The following is a 22117-nucleotide window of genomic DNA, read 5'->3' as shown; positions in this document are numbered from 1 at the left end:
AGGCTGAGAAAATGGGTTGTTTAGATAACTAGCATGGGAAAATAATACCTATTTAAAAGCTTTTGGCACATAACCAGTTAACAGTCCATCAACAGTAGGCAGATTGACACTATCTCCTCCTTTGAGGGTTGGAGTTGATGGTAAAGTGTAGGGCCCAGTTCCCCATGAGGAAAGGAACACCCCCCGGCCAACTATGGGTCTCTTCTCCCAGCAGGGCAGCACTGTACAAGGAGCCTGTCTAGATGCAAGGCCAACAGGTATAGGGGAGTGGGCTCTGTTCCTCCCAGTTTTGGGGTGAACGCTGATAGACCTGCCAATGCAGTTCCAGTGGACTTGGGAGGGGGCCATTTTTTTTTTTAGCCTAGTCTCCAGCTCGGTCTCTTGTCTGGCGAAGCTGGAAGCACCTGGAGTCCTCTTAGCCCCAGGGTCTGCGGGCTTCTGACCAGGGGCATTAACATCACTATGAGGAAGGCGCCCTGCTGCGTGCACTTATTTGCATCCAAGTGTTTGCACCCGAACAGGTGCTCAACGTGCTCGAGGTCACGCACGCTGGGGCCCCAGTAACAGAAACAAGTAGGAAGACCTGTCTAGGGGTGGGCAGGTAGGGAGGGGCTCCGGAAAGGGTGAGCCCCTGTCTCCCACCCCAAATCTCTAACAGCTCCTGGTCCGTAGTGCAGGCCTCCGCTTCGGCCAGGACCCTTGCCCTAGGGTCCTCCACTCCCAGCAAGGTCCCCCAAGCCGCTCCTCCTCCCCAGTTCCCTGCGGGCCCCGCAGCGCTCCGACCTCACTGGGCCGGCCCATTCCTCTTAGCTAGCCCGGCGCTGGGGGCGGGCACCTGCCCCCACCCTTCGGCGACCCCTCCCCTTCTCTTCCCCCTCCCCTCGTCCCCTCCCTCCCCTCCCCCCCGTGGCGAGGCGGCGGCGGCGGCGGCGGCGGCGGCGGCAGCGGCGGCGGCTGAAGCTGAGGCGGCAGCGGCGGCGGCGGCAGCGGCGACGGCGGCGGCGGGCGGGGCTCGGCTCGGGCTCCGCGGGCGGGCGGGCGGACATGGCGGCCAACATGTACCGGGTCGGAGGTAGGAAGGCTCGGCCCGACCCGGCCCGTCTGGGAACGGGCTCGGGGAGTGGGGGGTCGGGGCGAGTTCACCCTAACTGCTGGGCGCCACGGGCGCCTAGGCTGAGCGCGCAGGGGCCGGGGGGCGCCAGGGCCCGCAGTGGGGGCCCGGCTCCCTGCCCCCCCGCTCCTCCTCCCTCCACCGCGGCCCGCCAGGGGCCGGGGCCCACCCCGGCCCACCACCACCCAACCCCCCACCCGCACCCCCGCTCAGTCTTTTAGGGCCAGGCCTATACTTGGGGATATGAATTATCAGACGCCCCCCTCCATGAAACCCCCATGGGTGTATGGGCCGTCGAGCCTCCTAACAGGGTGGTCTTTCCTCGCGTGGCTTCTAGGCAGTGGTGGTTCGAGGGGATGGGGGACATCCCCCTCCTCTACCCCTTCTCTCCTTCAGTGAGAGTGGGGGGGTGGGGGTGGGGCGATGGGGGCCCAGCCAGGAGCCCAGCTGGACAGGCCTGTTTGCGGAGACAGGGCCCCGCACCTCTCTTTCTTCACTCCCCCTTCCGTTTCTTGTCCAGCACCCCCCAAGAAAGGGCTTAGTGGGGCCAGGGCACCGTAGCCAGAGGTGGGGGAGTTGAGCTCTGCCTGGACGTTTGCTCTGCTGTCTGCCTCCTTCCCAGCCTTCTGCAGAAGAGAGAAATAAGGTCAAACAAACTTTCTCCCTACTCACGACGCCCTCCTCCCTCTTTCCTGGTAAAATAATAATTCAGATAAGTGGCTGTTTGTGTGTGAGACTTGCTCTTCCTTCTCTGCTCGTTAGCCGATCTGATGGATGGTGGTGGGAATGGCCTGGCTAAATGAGGCCACTTTGCAGAAGAGACAGCGTAAAGAGCTACTAAGATTGACAATAACAATGCAGCTCAGCCTCTCAAACACACAGTGGGAAGTTTCCAGTGAGCCTGTTAGAGGAAGGAAGATGCCACACTTGAAAATTTTTATCCTTTTTATTGAAAGCCTGCAGATTTGTTGATAATAAGACCCAAAATGGTTCTGGAATAAATACAGTAAAAGAGTATAAAAAAGATTCTGATCGTACCTCCAGAGATTTCTTCTCTCAGAAAGTGACACACCTCTTCTCTTTTTGTTCCCCTCGTCTTCCTAGATAGAGCTGTGGAAAAGTTTGTCAGGGTTCTTCCCTCTACCTGTGCTGCTCACCTATGTGTGTGTGTGTGTGTGTGTGTGTGAGAGAGAGAGAGAGAGAGAGAGAGAGAGAAGTTGGTGATTGAAATGTGCTTTGGGCTGCTAAGCCTTTCAAGATGCTCTGAGTTTGTCTTAGGTCAATAGTTGTCTGTGAGAAGCATACTCCAGGGCAAATTGGATTGGAGGGAAGAGATGTGGAAGCTGTTATAGTATGAAAGACACATGTTTAGTCAGCCCTGACTAGTCATTGATGAGAAGTGTCTTTCTGTTTATTATGAAAGAAGGGAAATGTGTGGGACAAACGTCTAGGAGAACATGATAAAACATTAATTGAAATGAAAGTGCCAAGAAAATAAGGGTCTGTGAATAGTAGGCACAGGAGAGAATATATTAAGGTTGCATTACTAACTTTGTTTTTACAAGGGAATGAATTACATGCTTCATTTTGAATGCGAATTGCCTAATATAGAAAGTCATAGATTGACAAATGTGAGCTTTCTTTTGGAAAGATTAAGCGCTTTACTTCCTTTAATTACAGATTATGTCTACTTTGAAAATTCCTCCAGCAACCCGTACCTAATCAGAAGGATAGAAGAACTCAACAAGGTATACCCTGAGTGTTCTAGATTTCTAATACTAAAAAGTAATTGTTTTCCATTGAAGGGTAATTTGGTTAAAGGGCATAAGAGGTGATAATACTTTCCACCCCAGACTCTTTGAAAGTAGAGATTTCAGTTTAGAGAGTTATGCAGGATTTTGAACTTTTTTTGCTTCTTGTAATTATCTCTGATACTAAGTGTTACTGAATATTTAACATCTGCAGATTTCTTCAGATTGCTTAGAGTGTCTCAGAGCAGGTCACTCCTGTAACTCAGTCCCTTTTTATATTGAGTTGTAATTTGCATTTCCCCCTTTTTTAGTGATTTAACTTGTCCTTTTCCAGAATTAGGAAGAGGAAGCTGGGAAATAACAGTATTGAAGGGAATTTGTAAAATTCTGGACTAGGCTAAATAATAAGAATACAGTTTTGGTATAATATAAAGTGACTTTGTACCTTAGGCCCAAGTAAACATAACTTTTATATTAAGGTTTGCCCCTGATAGCAGCTGTCTAGGACATCGGAAGCTTTGTGACTTTCTGCAGATGAGCTGTTACGATGGAGGCACAGGAAAACAGACATAAACTGTATGAACCATAGATTTCTAATGATTCTCTGGTTTCCTCCAAACCACTTTGAGGGCTATTTCTGTCGCTAATGAGAATTCACAGTATTAAAATATATGGGGCTGTCTAGCTAATACCTTCCCCCAAAGTACCGTTTAGAGACTGGTTCAGTTCTGAGACCTCTGAAGCCAGGTCTGGCCTTGGGAATTCTGGTCTTATGAGCCTCAAGATCTTGGTTTGTTTCTGGGGATACCCCAGGGACCTTGCATTTGTAAAAATTCTGTAGAATTTGAGACCACCCCCACAACTACATGAAGAGATTAGGTTAGTCTGGTGGATTAGGCAGATTAGTTTGTGGGTGGGAACTGTTACGTCACTGTGATCTGCTTTTCTTTCATATTATAGATGCAAGGTGCAATGTAGGCATTGTAATTGATGTAGGTAACTCTAAACCGTTCACCCTATGAGTTTATTTAGAAAATTAGGACTCAAAGAGGAATGTAGGCCTATGAGATATACATTCTCTAGCTGCTCCCTGTCTCTCATTGACTTATACTCTTGCTGCTCCTTGCCTTGCCCATTTGGCTCCAAGCACACAGACTTCTAGGCTGTTTCTCACATGCACCCACCTCTGGACAATCTAGTTGATTCCAATCTCCCCGCCCTTTACTCTCTTTTCCATATCATTTATTACCTTCAGATATGCTTAGTTATTGTGTTTATATTTTCATTGCCTATTTTCCTAAACCACAGTGTAAGGTCTGCATGTGCAGTGATCTTTTAGAATAGTGACTGGCATGGAAGGCATTCAGTAAATATGTGTTCAGTTAATGAATTTCTCAAATGTCTGACGTTAATAGCTTTACGGTTAACAGAGTATTCTGATTCACTCATTTTATAGATATTTCTATGGACCTGCTATCTGTTAGGCATTTTTAGATAATGCTCTTTTAGAAATTAACAGGTTAACAAAAATAGGTTCAGTAGTGAAAATAGGCTGGACCTATTCAAGTAGAAGAAAATTGCTGCTGTGCTAAATTAAAAAATGTCAGCAAGGTGCTCTGGAAACATAATCTGAGGATTCACATTTGTTACCTCTTTTGAGCCTTACAAATACCTTTAAACCTTTAAGGTAGATTCATAATGGATTGTTGTCAGGAGGCACACAGTGGTTAGATGACTTGTTATACATCTAGTTGTAACCTGGATCATTTCACACCCCTTTATCATTATATTACCATTCACTTCTAAAGTAATCCCCTCCACACCCCCCATCCTCACCTTCTCCCTGCCCCTCTCTTTCAGCAAACTCATTACTACAATATGGTTCTTTGGGGGCTGGGGATGAGTGAACTGTGAGAGATGGGGTTCTCTAATTTCAGAGAATGTCAGTTTGGATGGAGTATTGATAACTAAGAACTGCGATTGGCTCGTTAAATACTGAATATTTATATAGAGACTTTTTTTTCTGGAGGAATGTGAAAAAGCTATGTCATTTTAAGTAGTTGATTAAACAAATATTTATTGAGCACTATTATGTACCAGGCACCATGCGAGGCACAGAGATAAAACAGTGAACAATGTGGACAAGATATCTGCCCATACAGGGTCTGCATTCTTATGAGGGAAACAAATGAAAAGACAACCTAATAGACATAAAGAAAATAGTGATAAATGGTATTGACTTTTAAGAAGGAAATAAGAGCTTTGACATAGAGAGTAACAGGGGTCACTTCCTTTCGATAGGAAGGGAAGGGTTTTAAGGATACTGAAGTTGAGAACTAAAGGATGAGAAAGAGGTACACCCAAGAGTGTTCCAGAGAGGGGTCCTGAGAAGATCAGAGGTCAAGTTGGCAAACGGAGAAACTTAACATGACTGGAAAATCCAAATAATGAATTTAAGAATGCTTGATATATTTTAATTGATAATCCAGGAGAAAAAAAGGACATTAACTGATTTTATTAACTATCTCCTTAAATAGAATGTGTTTCTGTAAAACCATTCCTAGGATAAGCTGTCATTCACCATTGTTACAGAAAATATACTTTTATTTAGCAGTTTGTTGTTTTTAAAAAATCTTACAGGAAATGTTACTTGACTCAGTTTGACAGGTGGACGACAGCTTTTTAAAAAATTTATTCTTTATTTTTTTAAGTTTCATTTAAAAATTACAATAACAGACTTTTGTCTGAATTTTTTCTCTATAAAGTTTTAGGAACATGCAGGTACAAAACTAAGTTTCAGGTGATGAGCACAGTTCAACGTTGTTTATCTTATATTCCCTCTTCTAGTTTGATTCACATATAGTGACGATGACCTTTTGGGGGATGAATGGAAGGTTAAAATAGAAAACAACTCACACACACACAAGAAAACAACTCCTTTGTACATTTTATTTAGTTACTAGGATGAATACTGTTCTTGCTTCTAAAGATTGAACATGCCTACATGTAGAAAGCAAGCTTCGTGCATCCAGTAGTGGGAATGTAGTCTCAGGAAGTTGTGGAAGTTATGCTTGTGGATAAATTAGTGTGTTATTCACTGCTGGTTGTTTTGTTGGTGTGTATGTTGTATAATTTACAGGGATCTTCATATTCTATATGTTATTAGCTACTGAACTTGCTCTGAGGTTCATTTTACTGTTTGGGTCTTGCTTCTTTTGGTGGATGGAGGGGAGTCGCTAATCACTTGGAGCATCTGATGACTGACACCCTCCCTCCCCCATCCTAAATCTATGTTTGAACATATAAGGTTATGCACATAGTTTCAGGAGATCCCTTAAAGCCCTTTTATTGACCCAAGTTAAGATCCCTCCTGCCATTTGAGATCTCTTGGGAATGAGGACAGATACTGGGAAAGTCATGACCCTTCCACTTGTTCTTTCAGTTTGGCAAACCATGTACTTTCTGAAATGGAAAGTGTAATTTTATATTTAAAATTATGCACTTTCTAGGTCTGGGATAGAAACGAACATGAGTCTGAGGTTGACTAAAATGATTTTAGAACTTCAGTAAAGCTCCTTATTATTGCTAGAGGATACTTTATAAGCATGTTTGACAGAAAAGAGATTTAAGAGGTTGCAACCTAAATGGAGAAAACAAGACAGACAGGAAATTGACGTTCAATGTGGGCTTTTCTTTATACATGTCCTGTGTTTCCCACCTGTGGGTTTTTGCTGAGGTTTTTTTTTTCTTCTTAGACTACTCAGTCCTCCAGGCTTCATCTAGTGCACTCCTTTTCTTCTTTTCTAGCTGATCAAGGATCTCCACCCCATTTCCTCCACCATGTAGCTTTTTCTACCTTCCTCCAAAAGGTTGTACTGCCTCCACGAGTGAGAAGTAAAGTCTAGAGGAGAAAGGAGCGTGTACAGGAAAATGGGGCTGGGAATGTTGTCAGGAATGCTTTAGTTGTGGGGAACTGGTAAAGGTTTCTGATGAGGTGGCAACACAATTACAGAGAGGCTTGGAAGGTTGGAAGAGAGGTGACCTGTGAACAGGCATCCTTGCTGGAGTGGAGGCTCTCTGAGGGCAGGCACCACGTATCCACAGTGCTTATTTAAGTGCTTGGGCATACAGCAAGGGCTCAGAAGAAATTTGGTGAGTTGAAAGAATAATCAAACTTTATACCAAATATTTAACTTTGGTCTTTAGAGCATTCATCTCAAACTGTTGTGAAGGATTTTTAAGAATGTTTGCTATCTCTGACTGCTTTTGTAAAACTAAAAAAAAAAAAGAAAAATGAAATTTAAAGTAGGTTTATAAAAATGCAATCCCCCATTTTTCATTATTAGGTTCACTGGATATAAAATTAATTCTCAAATGTTAAACTAATGCTTACTGTCAGTCTCTGCACTCATTTCATTACACAGTAACAGTAATGGAATGAGCCTTAGCCACAGGAGAAGCTCAACTTAGAGGAATGCTCAAGGTTGAGTGTGTGCCTGTGTGTGTTTGTGTCTCTGTGTGTCTGTGAGTGTATATGTGTGAATTGAGAGGGGAAGAGGAATGCTGTTGTTATAAACTATTGAATAGCCAAGTGGATACATGGTTCAGAAGAGAATATTTATTTTGAAGTAAGCCCCTCAACCCCAAATTTTTAAATAAGGATTTAATTAGCTTTGTATAGTATCCCTATTGGAGGAACTCTCTAGTGAGGTTGAAAAAGATATGCCTTGAAACTTTTTTTTTTGAGGAAAATAATATCTATTTATGTATTTGTGTATTTTTTTTTACTGAGGTATACTTGAAATACAATATTGTATTGGTTTCAAGTATACAACACAGTGATTCAACAGTTACACCCATTATTAAATCCTCGCCTCAGTGAGTCTAGTTACTATCTGTCAACACAGAAGGATGTTATGAACCATTAAGTGTGTTCTCCAAGCTGCATTTCCATCCCTGTGACCAACTTACATTATGATTGAGATTTTTCCCCTCACCCACTCTACCCTCCCTAACCCTTCCCCTATGGTAACCACCAGTCACCTGTCAGTCTTTAAGACTACTGCTGTCTTTCCCTTTTGTTTTTAGATTCCACGTATAAGTGAAATCACATGGTATTTGTTTTTCTCCTCCTGGCTTATTTCACTAAGCATCTACCCTCGCCTTGAAACTCTTGCTTTGGGTTTTTACTCCTGCTTTTGTCTCCAGAAAATGAAAGTGATACAGAGCTTATAATTGAAGTCATTGATAGATTTTATTTACAGAAAATATTGGCCTGTTCATTTAGCAGATACCTGGATCATTATTTCTGGAGGATATACTTGATCGCAATATTCTGAAATAGAGAGGACACTTTGGTTAGGATTTAATATGATTTCAATTTTAAGGGGCAGTATTTCTACATGACTATTTCTCTAAAATACTGCTGCTGAACTTCATAAAATTGACAAATGTACTGCAGCACATATATATTCATATTTCTTTATATCTGAATATATCTGTAAGCCCAGAGAAATCCTGAAAATTTGTTTTCAAATCTGTTTGAAATTGGAAATCACAGTAGCATTTTTTTTTTATTAAGCTATCATTGATCACAATAACATTTTATTGTGATCTGTATGTTTTTATAGGGAACTTCGTAATGAATGATTGACCTTCTTGAAAGTGCTCAGAATTTATAAAGAATAGGAGAGTAGGCACCTGGGCCCCAGCTGCAGTAAATTACAACCTAACTGAATATTGATTGTGTTCTAGACTGTAGTCAAGAATAAGTAAGAGCCTCAGTGTTCATAACTCAAGGTATTTAATACATTTATATTCGAAGGTAAACTAAATATTTCAATGAATATTGATATTATGGATTCCTAAAGTCCCTGGCCTGTAGATGGCTTTTCTAAGTCATCTGGCCATTCTGTGTCACGGCTGCCCTGTATCTATAGAGCTTCACCATCAGAGGAACATTTATGAAAGGGCTAGGTGGTTTTACTCTTAGCCTATGCTTCTGGGAGTGGGTTTGAAGGCAGTATGTTTAACTGTTGTAAGTAAATTATGTTGTGGCTTTAAAAATTTTGGGGATTAGTTTCTTAAGGCTAATCAGATTTAACATGTCTGGCTTTAGTTGTAAAAGTGGTCTGATCACTTTATTTTAATTGATGCCAGTAAGTTATTTTATGTTTGACATTTCAGTTTCACTTGGAACCTTTGCAAATGTTGCTCATCCTTATTTGAATTTTTTAGCTCTGATTATCTTGCCCTTGTGGTTGGCACAGTATAAATGAGATGGATCTTATAATTGTGCTCTATCTGGTTTTGTTTTATAAACTATTTGAATCTAACATTCAGTACAGATGACTTTTATTTTTCTTATTTCTTAGACTGCAACTGGCAACGTGGAAGCAAAAGTAGTGTGCTTTTATAGACGACGAGATATTTCCAACACGCTTATAATGCTTGCAGACAAGCATGCTAGTAAGTTAATTGTCTTTTTCTTGGCAAATTAAAAGAAGTTTTAAGTCTTTTGTTTTGCATGATATGAGGAAACATTTTTTGTTCCTGCAGCTTTTTGTTTTCCCATTTGTCTTACTACTAGTTTAGATGGGAGTAATTTTTTGGGTGGTGCGTGGTTTTAGTGTATATATTTTTTAGGTTGCGTCATATGTTTTTAGTCAAAATGTTGAAATAGAAGTGTTTGTAAGTAGGCTTTAGTGGGCAATCGGCAGTGTTTTGCCATCTCTAATTTTTGATGTTGTCTTGAGTGTTTGCATGCAAGGAAATTTACGCTTTATTGGTGCTTTGGTGCTGGGCGTGGGTGCCACTTGTTTCCTACCCTCTAAAACAACTGGGTAACATTTACGTTTTTAAAAATTCTGAGTATTTATTATTTGTTTGTAGTATTAGGTACATATGGAAAAGAGTTTGCTGGAAAACTGAAGTGCAGAGAATTCCTGTAGATCACAGCTCTGAGTGATTCTTTGTTGTTTAATCGTCACTGTTTTTTCCCCCAATGAAAGACATATTTAGCCCCTTTGAGTTTTTAAAACAACAAACACAATCATAAAAAAAGTGATTAAATTTTAAGAAATATTTAGAATGTAAGTACTTTATTTTGAAAGCCATTTTGTCCTACAAAATATGTAATGAGACTAGGACTGTATGTATTTGTATTTTTCAGCTACCATAATCTGTAATATTCTGGTGTTGGCTATCCTGAAGCTTTTGAAATGTTTTGGTAGTGGGGTAAGGGAGGCTGTGATGTGCATAGGTTTCTTCTGTATGTGCTTGAGAATTATTTCCATACTGTGTTGCCGATAACCAGGCAGACTGACTGTCTCATAAGTTAAATTCCTACTACATTTTCTGCTGTAGTTGAAAATGTGTTTCAGTTTCTATTTATGTGTAGATAGTATTTATTATGATATGGCTGTTCTATAGTATTTACAGATTACATGTTGACAAGTTCAGGGTATTCATATTTGTTTCTCATGCATGAGACAAAATACTGCTTCTTAAAATGACATACTAATTAGTTGTTTTAGCTATGTCTAAGATCTGTAAATTTAATGTTCTGTTAAAAGTATCTGCAGAATTATTTGGATTTCACTTATCATTTATAGCATAAACTTAAGAAAGATAAAATGTATGCCTTTGGATTTAATTTAGCTTCTAATGAAGCTTCTTAAGCTGTTGCTGCAAAGGTACAGTGAGGTCTGGAGATTGTCTGGGGGTCTGCTGACTTGTTCATGGTGGGTCCCAGCATGGCTGCATCTTGGTGCTTGGTTTACTTTAGGCTTGTAGATACAGCAAATCGGTTTTTTCAGAATTGATTAGGCTCTTGGTATTGACTCAGAAACTAAATTAAGTAACCGAAGAATTAAATTATATGATGGCAGTCCTGCAGTTTAGAGGAGGACCTGGGTCCAGGTTCTGGTTTGCTGTGTGCTGCTTTCTTTGGGAATATTTAATTTCTCACCCATTCCCATTTTCCTCATCTGTAAAATGCAATAGAAACAAAAGCCACCTTATTTTGTGTCATATATTTTGCCACAATTGAAAAACAATTAATGGAAAAAAAGTTAAGCCAGCATTTTCAGATGAGAACTAAATGACCTAAGGAGCGCTCATAATGGGTGCTAATAAGTAATTGGTTTTTCTACTTTCTCAGTGATTTGTAGATCTCTTCAGGTGGACTACTTCTATCTACATTTACCTGTTTTCCATTATCTATTGATTTTACCCTTAAAGGTAACTGTCTAGGTAGTAGAGTTAGAGTATCTTACTGTATTTTCTGTTGGTGTTGACTAAAACTTCAGGTGGGGAGAGTCACATTACCTTATAATATAAATATATATTTATAAATATATAGAGTTCATGCTTTATAAAGAGGTTTTAAGGGAGAATTAATTAACTGAGAGGGCATCATATGTTAAAAAGATTGCAAAACTGGAGTGTTGGGTGTGCCACCTAATTTCCAGAGCCTTAGTTTGTCCATTAAAAAAAAACTACATTATAAACTTTAAAACTTTTTATTACAGAAAATTATAAACATTAAAGAACAGAACAGTATGATAATATACCTGATACTTCTTCCATTACTATGCTCTAACAGTTACCAGTACATGACCTATTCTCTAGACCTGTTCTTTTGTCCCAGTATTTTGAAGGTCATTAGGGAAATCTTACCATCTCATCTATAAATATTTCAGGTGTATTTCTAAAAGATAAGGCCTCATAAAGGCTTACAGAAAGTGCCAAGAATAGTCAAGAAACTTTCATATGCCCTTTACCCAGATTCAGTAATTAAGATTTTGCTTTAAAGAAACTGACATCATTCTTGATGTATATTTACATATAAATTTTTTATAATATATGTATAATATAAAATATATGATGTATAATATAAAATATATGTGTATATATATATTTTCCTCTTTGAAAGTAATTTGGAGACTTCAGTGTGTTTTTTCTAAATGCAAAGAAATTTATATAACCACAGTATAATAAACAAGTCAGGAAACCTAATATTTATATAAAACTCATCTCATTCACAGTCTTTTTTTTTCAGACTTCATGCCCCAATGGTGTTCTTTATAGCTGTATATTTTTTTCTTTAGAATAAAATCCAGGCTCACTCCGTTGTATTTTATTGTCACATCTCTTTGATATTGAGCCAGTTCTTAGTTTTTCTTTGTGCTTTTTGACCTTAACATTTTTTAAGGTAACAGGCTAGTTATTTTGTAGAACTTGGCTCAGTTTGTGTGTGTTGAGTGTTCCGTATGATTAGTTTCAGGTTATGTGCTTTTTGTAGGGATGCCACAAATGATGATGTGTTCCCCTCAGTGTGTTGTGTTAGGTGGCACATAATTGGGTTTGTCTTAATAGTGGTTATGTTAGGTTTGATGGCTTGTTTAAGGTGTCCCTTTGTATTCATTAGGTTATTTTGGCAGAGGTACTTTCTAACAATGTAACTACCTTGTTTCTGGTCATGTTTAACCTCTTCCCATTAAGTATTCATTGATCATTTAGGATTTTGTTAACATTAGTCTCATCAAACACCTAGTTAGTTTACACATTTTTCCTTTTGTAGTTTCCTTTTCTTTTTTTTTTTTTGCATGACACTCAAATTTCTGAGTTTAATTAAAATTGTATGTTTTATTCTTTCTACAAATTAAACTCCTCCATTCTTATGGAGTTTGATGAAACAGTATATACAATTCAAATGACATAGTCCAATATATGAGTATAGCAAAGAACAATGGTAAGAGAGATCAGCAAACTAGAATTGCTTGTATTAAGTGGGAAAAATCCATGAGATATGTATCTGATGACATAAAATCACAGTATTTCATCTGCATAGAGATACCCAGCTGTTAATACAAAAGAATGCAACATGAATTCCCTTACCAAGAGTGATTTCCTTAACCTGAGTCAATTTCAGTTTAAAAATGATTAACATCTTGATTTGATTGGGTGACAAATTTTATTGGTAACATACCTCATTTTTTAAAGAATAGATTCACAACATATATAGTTTACAAGGTTCTTTTTCATTTTAATAGTTTTTAAAAATTGGGATCCATATAAGGTTTATGGATTATGATTGGTTGATAAGACTCTTTTTTTCTTGTCCATCTGTTTTTTTAATTGGTACATAATTTACATTGCATAAAATCCATTCTTTAAAAGTGCACAATTTAGTAGTTCTTAGTATACTCACAAAGTTGTATAACCATCACCACTATCTAATTTCGGAATATTTTTATCACCCCTAAAAGAAACCAGTTACTCCCCATTCGCCCTTCCTGGCAACCACTGTAGTCACTGATCTACTTTCTGTCTCGATAGAACTGTCCATTCTGGGCATTTCATTTAAAGGGACTCATACAATATTGTGTTTTTTTTTTTGTACTAAGTGTAATATTTTCAAGATTCTTCCATGTTATAGTATAATTCCTTCATTCCTTTTTGTAGTTTAATGATATCCCATTGGATTGATACACCACATTTTATCCGTTGGTCAATTGATGGACATTTTGATTGTTCCCTTTTCTGATTATTATGAATAATGCTGCTATGAATGTTCATGTGCAAGTTTTTTGTGTGGGTATCCTCAAATCTTTTAATCTGTACCTAATATTCTTTCATACTCTTTCTCAGTCTTTTATTGAAGATAGCAGGTAATTCATCCTGTAGAGTTTCTTTTGATCTGGAGCTTGTTTATTGCATTTCTGTTACATCTTTTACCATGTTTCTCTGTAGGTGAATAGTTAGATCAAGATTCTAGAGGATCTAAATCCAGGTGTTTTTTTGGGGGGTGGGTGATAGGGCATGCAAGATTACTTCATAGGCAGTATTATGTACTTCTGTCATGAGAGCCATAAGATATTGTTGCCTGTCTCTGTTTAACATCTTACTTTGAGATAATTTTAGATTTACAGAAAGATTATTAAAAACATTACCAAGAATTCCCATATGTTTTTCACCCAGATTTTCCCAAATGTTAACATTTTACTATATTTGCTTTATTATTCTATCTATATATATATTGTTAGTTTTTTTGAACCATTTGAAAGTAAGTTGAAGATATAGTTTCCCTGAACTCCTAAAGATACTTCAGAGTTATGTTCTAAGAACAAGAACGTTAGCTTCTCTAAGCTCAGCATGATGGTACTCTATAGACTTAGATTTTGCAAAATTTGCTACTAATGCCTTTTAAGCAAAAAAATGAAAAGGAATTTTAAGCTATCTTTTTGTAGTGTTATCAGTCATTAATTGATAACTATCTTAATCTGTTAAAGCTGCAAAATTATATTTTAATTTTATTATCCCTTCATTTGTTTGGTAAAATATTTCTATGAAGAGAATATTTCCTCTGTCAACTATAAGATTACTCCTCAGGTTTAGATCTTGTAGGACAGGTAAGTTAAATGCTTGGTGTGGTTTTTTCCTCTTTTTAGTTAGCAATTTTTAAAAATAATGAGGTGGTTCCTGGCATTCTCCAAAGATTATCAATTCATTTCTTTTTTAGTTTCATCATGAACTCAAGGATTTGGATATATTTGATATTTGTTATTCTAACTGATTCTTACTCAGGTTGTCCCATCTTCAGCCAGCTGGGCTTATTTAGGTTGGCTCTTGACACTTTTTGAGGTGATCCCAGTAGTCTTTATTATGTTACTTGCCTTGAGGTGTGACAAGATGTTCCAGGCTCATCTTTTATACTTCTTGCCCTGGGGCAGCCTCCACGGAGCCCTGGTTCCTTTTACTGGGAAATGGTCTTGGAGGCCATTAGGGGATGACTCTCTTTAGAGAGGGTGATGATTCTCTATATTGAGATTGCCATGTACTTTTAAAAGATTGGACTGTTTGTAGCATATTTTTCAGAATTAAAATAAATCTGATTCGAGTACTTGGTACCAATTCTTGTTTCCTAAGGGAATTTACCTAAAAGCCAGTGTGTACATACTTTGTGTTTTAAAAGCCATCTTGGTTTTCTTAATCTGTTAGAAATGAAATTGCAGATTAAAGAACTAATGCCAGTTTAGGATGAACTTGGTTCTTAGGACTTTTTGAAAATGAAGAATTTCATTTGTGTTCTTTATGGCCTGCCACATATTTTTGACATATTGTGTATTTTTATATTGTGATTCTTAAAATGTAAAGCTTTAAAAAAGTTTTGTGTTCCTTTATCTCTAACCTGTTAGGCAAAAGTGTTTATCATACTTACAGCTCTTTTCCTTTCATAGAATTTTCCTCCCAGCTTTTCAGTTGTTGTACCACTTTGGGCTGAAGCAGGGACAGAGGGAAAAAATGGAATGAATGAGAATGGCTCTTTTATTTACTGATGCTCATTCTGTTTGTTCCTGCTTTTATGCTCCAACATGAGCATACTTGGAGTACATGTTGTAGAAAGAGAAAAGGAAGGAATATGGGGAGACTTACTATATGTACTCAGAATTATAAAACTAGAATTAGCTGTTGTAGAGAAGTGGGGAGAAGCTTATCCTTATTCCTGCCTCCTCTTCATATAGTTTACCAACCTAATAATGAATTTGGAATGTTTGTGTTATTATTGTAAGTAGAATCAGACAGTGGTATTGACAGTATTCTATTTTAAATAATGAAACATTTCAGGATGTGGTAATATTAGGCAATAAATAAGGTTATGGTTTGTTACAGGTAAAAAGTGAGGCGACTTCTATACCTACTTCTTACCACATCCTGATGTGAGTCGTTATGTTCTTATAAAATGTTTTAGTGTCCAGGGCCTATTTGGAACTTTATTTTTTATTTTTTAAGTTTCATGCAGCATATGATTCAGAATTAGTAAAAAGATATAGAATGTTTAGTATGTCTTACAGGATTTTTGTACTAAAATGGGATTTTTTTTGTATCATTAATCTACAATTACTTGAGGAATAAAATGGGATTTTATAAAAGAATTGGCACCTCCTTTTTGAAGATTTAGAACCAGTAATCACAACTGATTGTTACTTCAAAGAACTGATATTAGATATTTTGAATACATCTCTGTCGTTTCCAGCTCTCTTTTCTGGACTTCATACATAGTTTCTACATTCTGAGTGCTCAGTGTTAAGTTCTTTAATGCTGGGGATATGGTCTTGATCATCTTTTGAATCTTCATATGTCTTGTTCATCATTCTTGTTCTACAAATGTTTGTAGCTTTAAATTTATCAGGGGAATAAATCTGAAGCACAGCCAGGCTGTTAGTTTTGGTTTAGCATCCTGGTTTGTTGAAAAGAATCTCTGGTGATTTTAAAACATCAGATTCTTTGTCCCCAACTTCTATGACATTCCTTCCACTGATAGGTGGGATCCATGTATTTTCCTTTTAGATCTGGGTGAGGTTGTGACCAATACAGTATAATGGAATAATGGTGTATGACTCTTCCCAAGAGTAAGTCATAAAAGGCCATGCAGCTGGTTCTTTTGGAATATTTACTCTCAGGATATATTCCTGCTTGGAATTCAGCTACCATACTGAGAAGACTCAGGACACATGCAGAGGCCATGTGTAGGTTCTTTGGTTGACAGCCCTGGCTGAGCCCAGGTGCCAGCCATGTGACAGAAGGAGCTACCAGCTGATTCGGCCTCAGCCATTTGTGTTCCCATTAAGGCCCCAGTCATTATGAAGCAAGGTAAGACTTTTGTGCTGTGCCCTGTTTGAATTCCTTACCCACTGAACTGTGAGCAAAATAAAATAGTTGTTTTGTGCCACTAAGTTTTGTAGTGATTTATAATTCAACAATAGTTAATTGGAACAGGATCATAATAGTTTTTTTTTGTTTTTCATGTATTTTCAATGACAGTTTAAAGTCAGTATCTAAGCTTATGACTGCCTACTAAAACCATCTAACGGACTGTTAGTTTTCTCTAAGTAAACCTCATTTTCTTTTGTCTGATTGACTAAATGAAGAGATCTTGCACTGATGCCTTAAACTAAACATTTTTCTTATAAATGATTTTTGGCCGCAGTGAACACAAGTGAGGAGAAATGCTTTCTTATTCTGAAGGGAAATTCATTGATAGTATGCCTTATATGTATAATGTAAAAAACTAAAGCTCAGTATTATGTTCTCACTGAAATTGAGAAGAAAGAAATTTATAGTAGAATAATAATATTCTATAATAGAATACACTATAATAGGATCCATATGAACTATATTTCATTATGTATAAATTCTGAAGCATTTTTCTATGTAGAATCGCTAGCAATGTGGCAGTTATATATTAGACTGATAGGTTGTGTTAGGACCTCTAATATTTGTTGTTGGGGTTTTCCAAAATGGTACTGTAGGTAAGTTTTGAAAAAAAACAAAAAGCATTTTTGTCTTTTTAATACAATGGCTGCATTCCTTGAAAATTTATTATATTAAAACCATACACAAAATATTGCTATTCTTATACATAAAAGGGGATTAGTTCTAGTCTCAAGTAATAGAATTGTTTTCACCTATATCAATGTCCAGAGGGACATTTGAATGAAAGAATCAGTTCTTTGGTACCTGTCTTCTGCTATCTACCTATATATCTATATTAGCTCATTTTGCTCCATAGCACTGAGCCTCATGGATGCTGCCCTGCTGACCATCACCCTCCTGATGGGTAGCACTGTGTCCACAGTAACATGGACAGTGAGGCCTGGAGCCTGGAACTTGCATGGCTGCTGTAACGCTGTCATCAGCACCATGCTTACCATGCTTGGCTTTTATACCTGTGTATCTATAGGATGTCTAACATTCTCATCTTCCATCTCTGAAATGTTGGTGCCACTCTCATTGTGGTAACCACCCTCTTCCACCACTTCAGCCTTTGGTGCAAAGGACTCCTCCGTGTGGACTGGTACCATTCAAGAACCACTCTTATCAGAGAACAGAAACTGTGTCTTGTTGACTAATATATTCTCTAACATTCACCAAAATGCTGGGAACTTGGGAGTTACTCAGTATGTACAAATTAAAGAAATTCTGAATGTTCCTCCACTTCCCCAAAATTAGAAATTAAAGTTCCAAACAATAAAAATTAACATTATTTGTATTCATCTACAGTTGATACTGTCCTCTAGAATGTAAGGAAGAATTTGGCAATACCTAGCAAAGATAAAATACAGTATTTATATTACTCAATGCTAGTGATAGAGTTAAGTGCTCAAGGAAATGTGCCTTTGTAGTAGCAAAAAATGAGATAATTAAGTCTCCAGCAATAGGGTATCAAATTAAGCAGTTAACTGCCCATATTCTGGAATGCCTTAACAGTCATTTAAATGAAAATAGATTTATGGTACAATATGCAATTGAATTCATTAGATAAATGTTTAAGATAAAACCCCAATTTTTAAGCAAATATATGGAAAATACAATGTTATATGTATATGTTAATTTCTCTATGCCTATGTATGTATTCATGTAGCATGCATATACCTGTGGAGCCTACAAAACAAAAGCAGTTATAAAGAGCAGTCAGAATAAAGTGTTTTGGGAAATTAAAAATGCTTGTTCAAATAATAATGAATAGAAGGGCTGAATAATAAAGATAATGATGGATTTAGGTAATAAAAGTAAATGAGAGAAAGGGAGATATTATTAAAAAGGAGAACATTTCCCCAGAGATGAAGGACAACAATCTTTAGACTAATGAAAAAAAGAGAGATACTTCATTTCAGAACACCAAAGAAAAACTGAGGATTTGTAAGATTTTTAGAGAGAAAGTTAACAATAAAGGAATGAGGATCAGATTTCTTAAGCCTCTAAAAGAGCTAAATTATGTTGAGAATTCAGTAACCTGAAAGACCGAATAAGGTTTTGTTCAGCACACAAGAAGTATGTTATAAATTAACAATTTAGGAATAAAATTCCATTTTATCAGAGGATTAGAAACTGGGAAGGCAAGTAAAAGTCTTCTAAAAGTCTGATATCTTGGGGAAAGGAAGGTTATAGGCACTGTTCAATTTATTATGTTGATAGTTCACAATGTTAGTTGTATTTCTTAATTTAAGGAAAACGAATGGAAGGATACAGATGTATAATTTGATTTTTAACTTCATGAATTTAAAACAGTCCCAAATAGACCCCAACTTAATAGCAGAGAGGAAAAGAACAGTATGGTAAGTGTAAGGCCAGAATGACTCCAGATACACTAGTGACGAAAAATGTGAATGGAGTAAGTTCTTCTGTTAAAAGACAGTTATTTATAACATTCCTCTTTAAATGAGGCCCAAGGAAAACCTTAACAAGTATCAAAAGCAGGAACTGCCCCACTAACATTCTGTCTACAGGGCAATAAAGTAAACAGTAATGAAAGAATAACCAGCTGTGTTACTATTCAATTTGGAAATTTAAAAAACATGCTTACAAATAGCTTTTGTGGTAAAGAAGAAATAAAACCTGCAATTGTGAATGATGTCATTCATTCTGAAATGAATAACAATGAAAATACTGGATCTTAAAAACTTGTAGGATGAGGTCAGAGTGACACACCTAAGAAAATTTGAAGTCTTCAAAGCAACCCTTGAAAAAAAATGACTAAAAATCATTATTAAAGCCGGGTATTCAAGATAGAAGAGGAAAATAAAGTAAATCCAGAAATAAAGGGGATGGGGGGAAGGATTTAAATATTAAAGCAAAATTTAATGCAATAGGGGAAAATGAAGAAGTTATAAAATCAGAAGCTCATTCTTTAAAATATTCAATATTGTAAATGTTTTGTGTTTTCTCCAGATTAATTTATAAATTTAATGAAATTGTAATCGAAATCCTGATAATAGTTCAAATGGAATTTGGGGAGCTGATTCTAGCATACACTGGGAGGGGGAAAAAGCATGGGTCAGGGGAAGTCAGATTCATTTGTTTCCTCTCATTTTCTAGTAATGCCTTTAAGGTTATATATTTTTCTTTGAGAGCCTGTGATCTCTCAAAGGTTTTGCTGTGTAATGCTTTATTATTCACTTCTGAGTAATCCATTTTTCAAACATCGGAAATGTAGAAGAGCACAATGGACCCCATTTAACCATTACCTAGCTTCAGTAGTTAATGAACACAATCTTACTTGATTTGCAGTTTGCTTATGCTTTCTCTGCCCTCAGACTTCAACTCAAATTTCACTTAGCACATACTTTCCTCTGTGAGTACATCTTTTCTTTTTTTACCTAGTATCTGTTTACATGAATAGGCTTAGTTTGTATATCTTGGTTACTGATCTGTCGATTACTTCTTTTAAGCCTATCAGTCCATTTCCCCTTGTATTTCTAACAGTTTTCGTTTCTGAAGTTCCTATGTCAGGGGCATAAAGGTGGTTCTTCCAGATGGATTCTTCTAAAAAATAATAGAAAATATCTTTCTCTAATACTTTTCATCTTGAATTCTCTCTTTTTTTTCCTGACGCTATCGCTAGTCCCATTTTTGTTGTTAGCATTTGTCGGTTACACATTTTCATCCTTTAATTTTTAATCTTTCAGATTGTTTTTAGAATGTCATGTCTATTTAAATAAGCCACATATTGCAGGATTTTCTTTTTCTTTTTTTTTTTTGTCTTTTTAAACCTATTCTCAGGTCTTGAATAAGGATATTTAATTTTAAAATTTAATCATTTTATTTCAGTTCCTGTGTTTTCTCCTTTCCTTCTGTTGGTTTTATCAAATTTTGTTTGTCAGTAAGGTATTCATCCTATTCGTAGTTTTATAATGGTCATTTTCACATTTTTCATTTATTTTACTTGTTAAAAACTTGTTTTTTGAATGGTAATATTTGAATATGAGCCAATGTTTAAAAGGCTACAAAAGTAAAAAAACTTGCTACATCAGGTCTCTAAAGACAGGTCACCATTGTTATTAGGTTCTGGTTTCTTTTCCAGAGAAAATCAATGTATATCAAAGGAACCATACATATATGAATATACATTTTTCTATAACTTTAAAATAAAAATGATGGCATAGTACAGGTTTTCATATTTTTGGCTCAAATTTCCCTTAATAATTAAAAACACTTTTATTCCTATATCCTTTTTTATAGTTAACATCTAAAATATTTCATAAAAAATTTAAATAGTTGCAAAGATACAATATCTAATGTGTTATAAATAATTACATTTAAAAATACATTGTTACATCACACTTTTAAGTATTCTAGTAGAAAAGAAATATTTGAACAACTTGCTCACCATCACAGGTTAAAAAATATGTGAGTGTGCTGTACTTTAATGACTTGAAATTTTACTTGATTCTTTTTTCTCCTTGAGCTCTTTTCCATTTTGCTTTCTCTACAAAATTTTAGCTTAATGCATTTTATACTTGAAAGTTTATTCATTATCATGTCATCCTCTGCAACAGAAAATGTATATGTAAATTATAATTTAAAAACCCTTGTATTTCCTGAGTTCATAAGGCTCAGTCTTAAAACTTTCTGGTTTTTATAATTATGGTACAGATACTGTAAAAAAAAATTGATAATTATTAGACATAAAAATATATTTTTACTTGAAATTCTCTCTTAGTGAGAGAGATGGGGCTTCCTCTCACCCCAACTGGCAAATGAATCCTTGCATTAGTGTAACTCATACCTGGAATGAGACAGGGCTTGGCATTGATTCTGTTCTGATTTTTGTGTTACAACTGTAGGTTCTGACAAGTAAGTGAATGAGAATGGTGGAGTTTCTCCCATTTAATCATGTATCAAATATATTAAAGTTCCTACTATGTCGTAGACATTCACTTCACCGCTGGTGATAAGCAGTGAACAATTCAGCAGAAATACCTTCCCTGGAAGCTTCCAGGTGTCTTTTTGCTATCCTGAGTCATATGTGAAAAATCATACAGCAGTTTTTTGTCAAAATAATTTTTAAGGATTTACCAGGTGACAGTTCAATTAGGTTCTCCTGCAGTTTTGCTGAAAGCAGAGAATTTGAAACTATCTAACGTGGAAGATATTTGTTAACCAGTCATTACAGTCACTCATTATCTCATTTTTAAGAAGCATGGTAAATAGACCTTACCAAGACTTAACAAATGGCTGTTAATTATACTTCTTACTTTTTTGCCTGTAGAGATTGAATCACTTAGGGTTCTGTCAGAGACACAGAACCAGTTGGAGGTGTTATAGTATATATAAACTCATATGTATGTACAAATACATGATCTTCTGTACATAATACACACATAAACACAAATACTCCATCTGGTTTCTATAAATATATAAAGAGAATTATAAGTAATTGGTTTCTATGATTGGGGGAGCTGTCCAGGCA

The 22117-nt window shown here is 36.8% G+C and overlaps 1 protein-coding gene across 9 annotated transcripts in view; it reads left to right on the top strand.

The window, feature by feature from the left end:
- The first annotated feature begins 918 nt into the window (after positions 1 to 918).
- MTA3 (metastasis associated 1 family member 3) overlaps positions 919 to 22117 on the top strand; it is a 161357-nt gene continuing 140158 nt past the window's right edge. For 4 of the 9 annotated variants that reach the window (XR_012121614.1, XR_012121616.1, XR_012121615.1 and 1 more), the window contains exons 1-3: positions 920 to 1072; positions 2792 to 2859; positions 9237 to 9330. Coding sequence is in view for 6 of the 9 variants with exons in the window: in XM_036990815.2 (XP_036846710.2) it covers positions 1045 to 1072; positions 2792 to 2859; positions 9237 to 9330 (190 nt within the window). In the remaining 3 variants the exon portion in view is untranslated. Of the gene's footprint in view, positions 1073 to 1631; positions 1807 to 2791; positions 2860 to 9236; positions 9331 to 22117 lie in introns of all 9 variants that reach the window. The other 5 variants (XM_073213919.1, XM_073213915.1, XM_036990816.2 and 2 more) reach the window with 5 other exon arrangements.

Source organism: Manis javanica, chromosome 1 (assembly GCF_040802235.1).
Source record: "Manis javanica isolate MJ-LG chromosome 1, MJ_LKY, whole genome shotgun sequence".
Classification (NCBI taxonomy): domain Eukaryota; kingdom Metazoa; phylum Chordata; class Mammalia; order Pholidota; family Manidae; genus Manis; species Manis javanica.
This window is presented reverse-complemented; position numbering and strand designations above follow the sequence as displayed.